Raw genomic sequence first — 11,827 nt, 5'->3', positions numbered from 1 at the left:
ATGGTGCTCTTTTTTTTTTTTGTCAGAATTTAGCCTTATGCAGCGTGTATAGTCAGTTCTTCATATGTCTCCTCTTGTTATTCCCGACAATACATTGTTCCGACCACATATAGTAAACTAAAGAGACAAAAATATGAACCTTATTTAGAACAATTTTTTACAATGTACAACACCTTCAAAGCAATCGATTACGTTAGGGAGGAAAAGTAATATTTTATTTGTCTTCTTGGCGTTTGAATGGTGCGTTTCACCACTGTGCTAATCGCACGAGTTTACTTTTATTCGTGACATGGCATAAGTCTAGCCGCTAGGCTTGACTTCAGCTCCTGCCTCAGGATTTTGCCGGAGTCCGATTTCGGAAGAGTTTCCATGAAGACGACGCCTCCGTACAGATGTTTATGAAATGATGTTTGACCTGCGAGCAATACACAGAAACCTCACTAATATGAATAGCTCACAGTGTGCACCGCTAAAGAAGCAATTTATATGTGCAGTAAACAAATTTGCCCATACAGTTAATAAACGTTTCGTAGGAACTGTGTATTCCCCGAGCGATGATATTTTTAGCCGATTCTTTAATAAAACTTCTTTTTTGTTCGTTAGACTCTGTGACGGAACATCGCAATTTAGCAAGTTCTACAAAATACTATGAATGCGTATTATAAAAACCACTTATCCGGTGAACTAGCGACACTAAGTAACTCTATATCCTACCTGCTATGAGCTCCTTCAGTTCTCGTTCCAGACTTTCGAGGACCTCTTTCTTGGATTCGGTGACAACGACGCAAGCGGTCGGGGCTTCGCCGTACTTGAGACTCGGTATACCGACCACTACGGCTTCCAGAACCGCCTCATGCGATGTCAGAATATCTTCCAGCTCGGCAGGAGTCACTACGTTTCCCATGCATTTTATCATCTGTTTGAGCCGCTCCACGATGTAGATCTGTCCATCTTCATCATAGTAGCCAATATCTCCTGCGGAGAAGTATATAAAAGATGCGTCGTACATTATATTAACATTTAAGGAGTTTACCCGTTTTATCTCTGGCGATTTTACTTATTTAGTCACTTTAAATGATTTTATTGGGGCATTTAAAATGTAGCCTATGATTTTTCCTGTTGAACGTTTTAAGATTATGTGAAAATTACTGTTAAAAAGCCGATGTAAATTTTTTTCTGGAATTAAAAGCTGGCCGTTTCTAGGCATAGATATTTCCTTACAGGTTCATACATCAGCGTCGTATAAAGATACAACTTCATATATTTCACTAAAAGGCCCGTTTAACTTTTCATTTTTATGCTCAGGATGTGCGAAATCAAAAGGTCGGGATATCAAATAATAAACGTGCTGTAACCGCATAGGTCACAGTTTTTCTTAATCAATTATTGGTTTAATATGTCTAGTTCGACGAGTACATAGTTCCTATTAATTTTCCACTTTTCATTCCTCAGCCGGTTTTTATATCACTCCTCAAATCACTGCTAAAGCGTCCGTTTCTGTTATCTTCCAATCACATATCTTCACATTAAATATTTCAATCTTACGCAATAATTATCAGATAGAACACAATTTCTCTGCGGAAAAGTGATAGTTACAAACACTCCGCGATTTGCATTGCAGAGAGTTCTAGTATACTATTTTGGCAATCTCGGTACACTATACGCTAGAACGATGGCACTACTGCGCATGTACGATGCTAGCGCATACTGAGTAGAGGATTCAAGGAGCTGCGAAATCTAGCGGAGGCGTGTTATTTTACGAAAATTGCGAGAAAGGCAACTCGCGTAGCGTGGTGCCTTAGCTTCAGTCTCGTGAGAACGAGACTTTGCCAGATTCGGGAAAGCCAGCGAGGGAAGCAAGTCAAGATGGCCGACAGGCCGCGTCCGTCCGCTTTGTCTGCTTCGTGATACCGGTTCTCAAGGGCTGGTTATGTCTCGCTGCTGCGAGTAGATGCCGCGACCAAGCCATTCCAGAGCTGCAACAAGTTAGCGATTTATGACGGACATGCTAAACACGGGCACGGGGGAAGCTTCCCAACCTGTGCAGTGAGGGAAGGGTGCGATCTCCCGCGCGGCCGCTCTTGTCGTGAGGACACAACAAACCAAGGACGCGAGCGAGCAGCCGGACCCGAGGAATTTTCGTGCCGTTTAATTTCCGGTGAACAATGAGAAAGGGGAAGGAAAGACCGATGGCATGGACCCAATAGAAAGGCTATGAATGTCATTTATTTCTGAACCTTTCTCTTGGTGGCTCTGGCGCTTGACTTATGTTCAATCGGCTATTTTTGTGTTCAGTTACAACCTAATATTCATTTACTTATAAACGAAGCCAAAATTGCAACAACAAAATTATATTCAGGTAACGATGTTAGTAAGTAAAATACAAGGATTTGCTTTACGAACATTTATTTTAAGCAAGCTTTAGAATCTGACAAAGCCACAAGTGGCGTCGCGCTAGCTCGCGTTATGATGTACTCTGTAGCGGGTTACGAACGTTCGACAAAACCTTGAAATTGCGGTTCCGCTACGCTACATATAGATGAGGTCGCAGCGGATGGCGGTAAGTGCAGTGGGAGTGACTAAACGATGTACTAAAACACTTTATTAACACTGAGCCATTGTTCAAAAGTGTGTTCAAACTTCAGACACGATGTAGTCCAAGTATGAGGCCGCCTACGTTAAGGCGAGCTCCGACAGAAGTTCAATAGACACTGCCTCTAAGTAGATTCGACAAAGTAATATACACATCAGAACCAGTAACCAAAAATTACAAGTGGCAGCAATGTTTTTTTTTTGGCTTATTATTGCAAAGTATTTGTATTTCCGAATTTTGTCCGAAGATCTGAGAGGCTCTCCAGGCAGTACTGAAAACGTACTGCCTGTAAGCGTCTGAACATTGGACTTTTCAAGAAAAAAAGAGGAACAATTAATGCGCTTGGTAAATTAATTTAACACCTAGAAATAAGAAGGGCTTACAGAAGACAATTCAAAACACATGATGTCTGTGAATACACCACTGTCGTAATACAGCGTTAAGAAATAAACCAGATAAGAAAAAAAAAAAACCACCTTAAACGTAAGACACGCCATGGGTTAGGACAACTGGATAATTTTGAAGTTCAATAAAGCGAAATACGTCAACTAAGTCACCTGTTCGAAACCAGCCATCATTGCTCAAGGCGTCTCGAGTTTCTTCCGGATGCTTGTAGTAGCCTTTCATGAGGTTTCTGCTCTGAACCACAATCTCACCATTTTGATTCGGGCCAAGGGAACCTCCACTGTCAAGGTCAAGTATCTAGGTAGTGAAATGAAGCATTTTGATTACTTGTTCAGTTCATAACTGACCAAATATATGTGGAATCAATAAAAGAAATCACAAGTAGGTTTATGAAATTGTATGTAGCTATAAGACACTAAAACCGCCATATGTTTTTAGTATGATATATGATGATGTATAGAAGACAGACGACGTTTCTAGAAGATATCATGGTTGTGAGCAAGGAAGTACATGCCACAATTCTCAAGCAGACATGGAAGTACCGTTTTACCGTCTTGGTAGAGTCATATTTTGAAGGTTTTGTGGCTTAATATTTTATGAATTCCCTTCAATCACTCACACGAGAAACTAGCTTTATAAAATTCACCACTTCGGAAGAAGGGATGCTTTCACATTCAATTCTACTACAAAATTACGTCTTGCACCAAATACCGTGCACAAACACTTGGCCGCATATTTGAACGTCTCGTTTTGCTCGTAAAAGAGAAACAATTATGAAATCTGTCATTCTCAAACTATAGAGTCACTTAACATGCAGATGACACTGTATCCCGCATATTGAAAACAACCAACGCATTACCGAGCGCTCGGTCTCATTTAAATTATAGGAATAGGGGTTAATATAAAATGTCAAAGAGTCGGAATCTACCCTGTATTCTTTTGTAACTTTTTTATCCGAAAGCGGCAGCGAACCAGGCCCGCGAATACGAAAACCTGAATGGTGTCTCTTACTGGGTGCACATTCATTTTTATCATTTATAGCTTGTAGAAAAAAGCAACTATTGTCACGCCCACATCACAAACTTTAAGGTCTAGTCCCAATCGCTAGCGCCATAGTTCCGCAGAAACTGTTTTTCGTCGTGTGCAATATTTTCTTCTATGTCATTAACATGTTTTTCTTTTTCTCGGCCACCCGTTTTATTGTTTGATCATGTTTATATATATCTTTATATATATATATTTTTTTACAATTTGCTTTAATGAAACACGAAGGGCGGATCGCGTGGCCTTCGATAACTGCTGCTCTACCTGAAGCGTCCTGGGAGCTGATAGAAGCGCAGAGAATGAAATGGAGAGCTGCGAGGTGTATGCTCATACTAAGATGTAAAGATTTTTGGTCAAGACCCACGGCCTCGCAGCCCAACCCCCTCTTTATTTCGCAGTCCTATCAGTTCCTAAACGCCTTCAGCTAACGCACCATTTGTTGCGAGCCAGGTGCTCTTGCGTTCGGGTTTCATTCTAACCCGGTAGCGGCTTTTCTTGATATAGGTCGATCCATGAGCATAATAAGTGCGATCATATTGTAACACAGCAGCATGCAACCTGGCAGCTAAAAACTGATATGCTTGACCGTTCCTTCAACACAGTTTTAAATTTTGGTGTTTACAAATTATAATGGTATTTACAAGTGTGAGAGAATTATTTGAAAGTACGTACTTTGACTTTTGAGCCAGCGCTAGGAAAGCCCACGTTGTCCATGCTGATTTGTCCAACAGGCGTACAGCTCACTATACCGGTCGCTTCAGTCATGCCGTAGAGGTTGACGAACGATTTGACGCCGAAGAACTCGTATATCTCAGTTCCGAATGATTTCGAGAGTGACGTCCCGGCGACTATGACCTTCTCGAGACCCACAGCTGGATAGTTGTTTGATCTCGCTTCATTGATAATCTCGCGCAGTCGTTCAGGAATGCCTAAAAGCACGGATACCTGTAGGATGAAAGGGGGCGTTTGACCACTTCATTAGACTCACCCTGGGCCCGTTTGCTCGAATCGCTAACCGCGGTTAAAGTTAGCCGCAGTACCTTGGAGAGGGATTTTGAAATCACGTGACTGGGCTTCGTAGGGATGCGGGAAAACATGGCGGTGCCCCGATGAGTGAGCGCAGCTCGCTTTGAAACTAATATGTCGTTGTAGCTGCAATATCGGGCTCGTTAGTCCGCAACGATACGCTTTGCCTTACCTCACTTAAATCAAAACGCATGAGCAATGACCTCGCCGCATTTTTTAGGTAGTCTCCTGCACCATTCGTTGCCTCCTGCACCATTCGTTGCTGAATAACGCGCCCGATATTGCAGCTACAACGACATATTAGTTCCAAAGCGAGCGGCGCTCACTCACCGGGGCACCGCCATATTTCTCCGCATCCCTACCGAGCCAGTCACGTGATTTAAAAAATCTTTCTCCCAGGTACTGCGGCTAACTTTAGCCGCGGTTAGCCCTTCGAGCAAACGGGCCCTGGTGTCACTATTTTAAACGTTTATTTTATATGTTGTCAGCGAATTGTTTCGGTCGTTTAAAGACGCTCGAGTGATATTCATAGCTTAAAAACACGCAGAAATATTTTTTTTTTGCTTTTCAGCAGAACGTGTGCTTTAAAACGTTGGACAAGCACAAAGTAGGTGACGAACGCCACTCATGTTTTGGCACAATTTACATATTTATGGGAGATAATAAGTTACCTTTAGTCCTGATAGTCAAGGACGAAATATTGTATATGTTTTCGCTCTGTAAATTATTACAAATCATGATTTATACTGAAATTCGTAGAATTCAACGACCCACTAAAAACTAAGCGGGCAAGAAAATTCAAGGCATCAATAAAGCGCATCTTATGCTCCATTTCCTTTCCTTTTCTTTGTGTGTATGTGTCTGTGTGTATGGGGAGGGGGGGGGGGGTGTTTAGGGTTAGGAGTATAAACGCTCGAAGCTTTTGCTCTTTTGGAAGCTCTCGTACCTTGCTTACCGATGTGAGCGAGTATGAGTTTTCCACCTCCCACACTAGTGTTAAGAACGATCGACCGAGCTTTCCTTACGTGATATTTGGCGAGCGTCTCCAAGAAATCTTTGGACGAGATGGAAGGTTCGGTGACTATTATCGTTGCTCCCTGGCACATGCTGACAACGTCCACCACGAACCCGGAGATGTGGGTGAAGGGATTCCAAGCAATCACGACGTCATTTTCAGTGTAAAGCCCCGAAGCCCTGTAACGAGGTACAATAACAGCCATCTAAAATTCAAAACAAAACGTGTTCACGCTCGGTAACCCAAATGGTATTGATGATAAAAGCTTTGCTGTTTCTCACTTGCGTGTGTGTGTGTGTGTGTGTGTTTTTTTCTTTTTTTTTTTTTCAAATCCGTTTGTTACGGGCAGCCCTCGTCCCTGAGCAAAGGACTAATTACCTAATATAGAAAAGGGAAAATAAAATGGAAACGAAAAACAACACATGTCACAACATGTTTTGTGAGCAAATATAAATAAATCCCTCAATGCACATAACCACTGCCCTTTCTTGATCAAAAAAGCAATAAACTGGTACCAAAAAAAAAAAACATTCGCAAGACACAAAAAATTGCTTAGCCTAGACATGTTATAAAATCCAAGAAAGAAAACTGGTTAAGGGCAAGTGGCGCGCGAACAACCCCCCCCCCCCCCCCCTACTTTCCTTTCCTTCCGTTCCTTAGCCCTCCCCCTCTTCAAGCCCTACCTACGAAACGTTTTTCTGCAAGGTAGGAAAATCCTTCTCGCCGCCCTTCCCATCTTCCCCTCTCCTACTGGTATTATGACGGAAGGGAAATCCATTGGGAAATTCTTTTGCTGCTGCGTCAAAATATTATGGCCATATTTCAGTGAAACCAAATAGACATGCGCTCCACTGGAACTGGAGAAATCCCTGGTCCGATACCGGGACCAGGCGGACTTTTTCGGTCGCGCACCAGTCACCTAGCTGGGTTTGAAGATTTGTGTCTTTCCTTTGTTACATTGTTCCCCTTCTCCAGGGATTATTCTCCTCATTCATGTCCAGTTCGCTCGTACCTTCGCGTTAATTGTATTACATTCATAACCCTAAGATGCAAGCCGCTCACCCCTGCTAGTTTAGACTGGTGTGAGCCGACAAACTCCGTTTGCTGTACTGGCGTCTAACTCCTGGTTAGCTCAGTTGGTAGAGCGTTCCACTAGAGATATAGAGGTCGCTCGTGCAATACCCGGCGGTTTCGTTCGGTCGCGTACCAGTCACCTTCCTGTGTTCGGATATTTGTGTTTGCCCTTTGCCTCCCTTGTGTCGTTTCTCCAGGGATTATTATCGTCACATATACATGATCAGTTGTCTTCTTTTTTTTTTCTTTAAGTTGTTTGCGCGTCCCAGATTCACAACAGCGAAGACCTCGTCGAGCTTCCCACTTCTTCGAAAACGTAACTTAAAGCATCCCCCCTCCCCCCCCCCCCTCAATGACCCTATTATCTTCTTTTTCCAATCTAACTCTTCCCGCATGAACAGCTGTCCTCATTTTCGGGTCAGCATGTTCCCCGTCCCCTCGTGGTCGTGTTGAAGACAACTATGGTGTCTGAACAATGTGCTTTTCTTGCCAGCTGACTGTAATTTAGACAATAGGGAGTTTTAGAATAACGTACGCAATTTTAGCGCACGCTAGCGCTAAATTTAGCGCTTGCATTAGCGCCCGCGACGCGAGAGTGTTTTAGAATAGCGTTTCTCCGTCGCGACGCAAAAGCCCAAGCATTTCGCGCTTGCGACGCCACCAAGATACAGTCACAATTTTTATTTCGCACACGAAATGCTGTAACCTTAGAGAGAAACAAGTTTTTAAATCCAGAGTACGATTTTAGATTTGTTTAAACACGACAATGAGACGCGAGCGGTTGACCGGTCGTGCCCGCTTGCGTCGCCTCGGCAGGAGAGGTCTCGTGCACTGACCTTCGCACATCGTACCTTCGCCGAGAAGTGTTCGCGCGTCGCAAGCATCAAGATGCCGGTGATCGTTGCCAAACCGAGTACAATTTCGTCTTGTATTGAAAATTACAGTCGCGAGGATGCCGCCGACGTCGCACTCACGACGCCGCCTCAGCAGCCGGCGACATAATCCTGGAAGCCGCCATTTTTGCTTAACTCTGCTCGTCTTGGCTTTAGCCAACTTCTCATCATGAATCCTCCTTGGAGAAGCGCAAAGGCTCTTTGCGTACGCACGCTATTTCTGAGAAATAGCGCACGCTGAAATTGCGCACGCAAAGCTCAAAACCTGGTTTGCGTTCGGAGCATGCGCAGTGGCGACGACGCTATTCTTGGCGTGCGCAAAGCTTTAGCGTGCGCTATTCTAAAACTCCCTATTGTCATACGTAGCTACCTCGACGAAAGGTGATGCACCTTCTCGTCGTTTGAATGTACTGTTTTGCTTTTACATAAAACACAGATAAACGCCGCATGGATAAACTTTGTTGGTGGAGCACTTTTTTTTTTTAATTTGTTCTTTTTGCAGATGGGACGAAGGTAGAACCGCATAGACTCGGATCGATATAGAGCAGACATCTTGGGCCGGAAGAATAAAACAAACTCGGGACAAGGGACGACGAACACTCTCTTCAATTAATGTGATCTTGGATAGTTACGCGATTACACTATAGGCACAAATGACTTCCCACTCAACAATCGGCGAAGCGGAGAAAACGCTCTACGTACGCTCAAACTCCGCATACATCCGCAAAACATGGTTCGATCAAGATGTGTCCGCCGAGTAGAGAAGTGAGGATGTCAAAGGACGGATCTGACTCTAGGAGGTTATCCCGTCGCAACCAAAGACAGCGCCGCGCTTGAAGAGCATTAATTCCAAATACCGATTCAAATAGCCCATTTTAAAATCCACCTCGAGTGATGTAATGTCAAAGGAATGCTTATTTTCTCCGTTTTACGGCATCTATAAATCTCCGGCGGGGTTTGTATTTCACACGGCTTCGACTGGAACCTGCGGAGCTTCGCGCCTGCTAAGCTTTCGGGGTTGCGAAAGTCCAGTACGCAACAGTGCCTAGCGCTTCGACGTTTTCTACTCTGCGGCAATAAAATATCAAGAACTTCCGAATCAACACCTTCATAGTGATGCATGGAGAGTTTCACAAGCGAAAAGGCGTGCAAACGGGCCTTTCCAGTGGTGCAGATATTTTGAGATGGCTGGTGCGACCTGTTACACCAAACTTGATTGCCCTGAGGCTATACTTCGTCCGTTTACCTTTTCCACATTGACAGTGTGTTCTCTTCCTGTCGCCTAATAATCGCGTATTCTGAAGTATTTCTGCCCTCTAATTTAACTGCCAGCTCTTTCACCCTCGCGTATCAAAGAATCTTACGCTATATCGTAACGCAGAACAAACACCCTTAAAGTCCTTGTACCCAGCGGCTGACCTCAATATACGTTTCATGTCAGTCTTCTTTCAACAATTAATCTCTCAATAAATAAAAAAATCGTTAAAGCTTCAATATAATATTAATCTTTGCGACACTTTTTTTTCTGACTCAGCGTTAGCAAGTGTAGGTAAAACGAATGTGAGGTTGACTGGAACAACCGAATTGGTCAAGAATGCGTACCGACAGAGTTACTCTTACTGTTTAAAGGGGTACTTCGACGAAATATAAAATATACCCGTCGGGTTCGAAAATACGTTGAATATGATCCACAATATTCGTAAATGACAATCGCACGTTTGTATTTTTAGTCTGGTGGCTGTATTTTTCGTTATGAACGGCACACTCTGGCAAGTGCTCGGAGAGCAGCCAGCGGTGAGTACTTGACATCTGTCGCAGTTGTGGCGTTTATTCGTCTCAGGACGAGCAAAGCTGCGGCGAGGCTGACGTCGAGAGAATGTCCAAGTCATTCCAGCCACCGGAGCGGCTGCTTTTGTACGATTTTTGAGGGACGTGTTAATCTTCTATAATCTTGTAGAGGGACACTAGCGACTTCTGTGCGCACAAACGAGATTCTCCGGGAGAGGGTAGTTCCTCTTTCCCCTCTACTCTCGTGGTGGCCGGAGGCGAGACAGTTACCGTAACTTCCTGTCAAGGTTCCCAGACGGGTATTACAAATGAGGCGTTAGCGACATCCACCAGGTGCTCTCTGCTAATCGTTTAATTCGTTTTAAAATTCCTTTTCGTATTTTTTAACAAGATATTGCTGTGTGCGATGTGATACTGGTTCTTTGAACAGATATAGACCAAAAAATAAGCGCCGAAATTTCGTTGTAGTATCCCTTTAATGGGCAATTCAAACGAGTGCCGCTCTAAACGTCGCATGGGTCTTTTCATTGGCGATTCTGAAGATACGGGCCTACTTACTTTTGATTATATTGAAATATAAAAATGCGAACGTACTGAAAAGCGCGATAGGAAGAAACGTATGCTTTGTGCGATAATTCCACGGCTTTCGGGAGGCCCGTCGTCCCCGACGTGTAGAGCATCACCACGACCTCCTCTGTGTTGTCAGCAGGCACGTGGGGCTTGAAGTCAATCACGGACCGCCCTTGAAACTTGAGGACGTCGATGAACCCTGGTGCGTTTCCCACGGAAAATAGTCCCTGTGAAGACCAGGAAAGTCCGTTCCATCGGAAGTCGGCTTCTTGATTATAGAGTGAATAAGTACTAGTAACAAATAAGATGATTACATATTAAAAAAAAATGTCCTTAATCCATTTTAAATTAACAAAAATGATTAATTTTTGTTGTAGAATACTATTTAGCAAACATTATTCCCACGAGCCTTTTGGTAAGCCGTAAACATTCAGTACCTTTTCATTATAGTTCCTGCATTGTACAGCCTGTCGCAGTATGAAAGACCCACTCACCGAGACGCTTCATGCTGTGGTGATAAGTACACTTTGCACAAAACATTTTTTTTTTTTTTTTTGAAGCGAGGTTAGAACGAAGGTTACTTTAACTCCTCGCTTTAAACATTCTGGGCCTTGCCCAAGCGGATCCTATTCAGCCGCTCGAGCTCTGACTCGTCGAATAAGTTTGTTTCTATTTTTAGAGTCTGTATATCATACGGAAAATAAAAATGAGCTGTGGGTTTACACGTGCTAAATCCAGAGACGGCATAAAGAATGCCCATTGAAGGACTGATGATGTTTTAAGGTACAAGTGTAATCGTAGGTGCATGACTCGCGATCAGCAATTAACACGAATAATCGATCACAAACTTTTTTTACGATCAACCAGAGTTTAAGAAAAATTAGATCCATGGTGTACAAGTGTTTCCTGAACCCAATAATATCACGACACGCATTAAAAACTAGGGTAAGCAAGACAAGCTCGACTGTACTTATTAACTGAGTTACCATTCAGTCGCTCTTAGTTCAAAGTGGTAGAGAAGTAATATACTTTTGTTTTAATTGAAGTAATGCTTAGTGCATTTTTAAGAAGTGAAGTGCTCAACTAAACCAAATGAATCAGCTGAGCGCCAGCTGATGGTGACTATTATTTGGTAATTCTTTCGGTCTCTTCCCTTCGAATGGGACCGTCGCGTGGTGTGTAGGTCCTATATACGCCGTTTCACATTACCGCAAACCATACTCGACGCTACGAGCCATCAGAGCCAATCCAGAGCCATGCGAGTCTCACGTGACCTTGGGCAGCGTGGCAGCGACGCGCGGGAGGCGTAGTTACGTGACGCGGTCAACGTGCTGCATTAGCTAGGATGGTTAGCTGCGCTCGCTACGGTCCACCGTAGGCTGAAACAGAGAACAGCCTGGGAGGCTTCGTTATCCTCTT

General features: G+C 43.6%; 1 protein-coding gene across 1 annotated transcript; it reads right to left on the bottom strand.

Annotated features, from left to right (window-relative positions):
* Positions 1 to 270: 270 nt before the first annotated feature.
* On the bottom strand, positions 271 to 10,722 carry LOC8029553 (4-coumarate--CoA ligase 1; the record flags this gene model as incomplete). Its single annotated transcript, XM_029975709.4, has 6 exons — positions 271 to 415; positions 715 to 975; positions 3,151 to 3,295; positions 4,715 to 4,987; positions 6,094 to 6,262; positions 10,433 to 10,722. Coding segments are annotated over 6 exons (1,275 nt in total), but the record flags the coding sequence as incomplete, so codon positions are not given.
* Between the last annotated feature and the right edge of the window lie 1,105 nt (positions 10,723 to 11,827).

Source organism: Ixodes scapularis, unplaced genomic scaffold (genome assembly GCF_016920785.2).
Source record: "Ixodes scapularis isolate PalLabHiFi unplaced genomic scaffold, ASM1692078v2 PGA_scaffold2__306_contigs__length_199485367, whole genome shotgun sequence".
Classification (NCBI taxonomy): Eukaryota; Metazoa; Arthropoda; class Arachnida; order Ixodida; family Ixodidae; genus Ixodes; species Ixodes scapularis.
The sequence above is the reverse complement of the archived record's forward strand: the minus strand, read 5'-3'. Positions and strand labels throughout refer to the sequence as shown.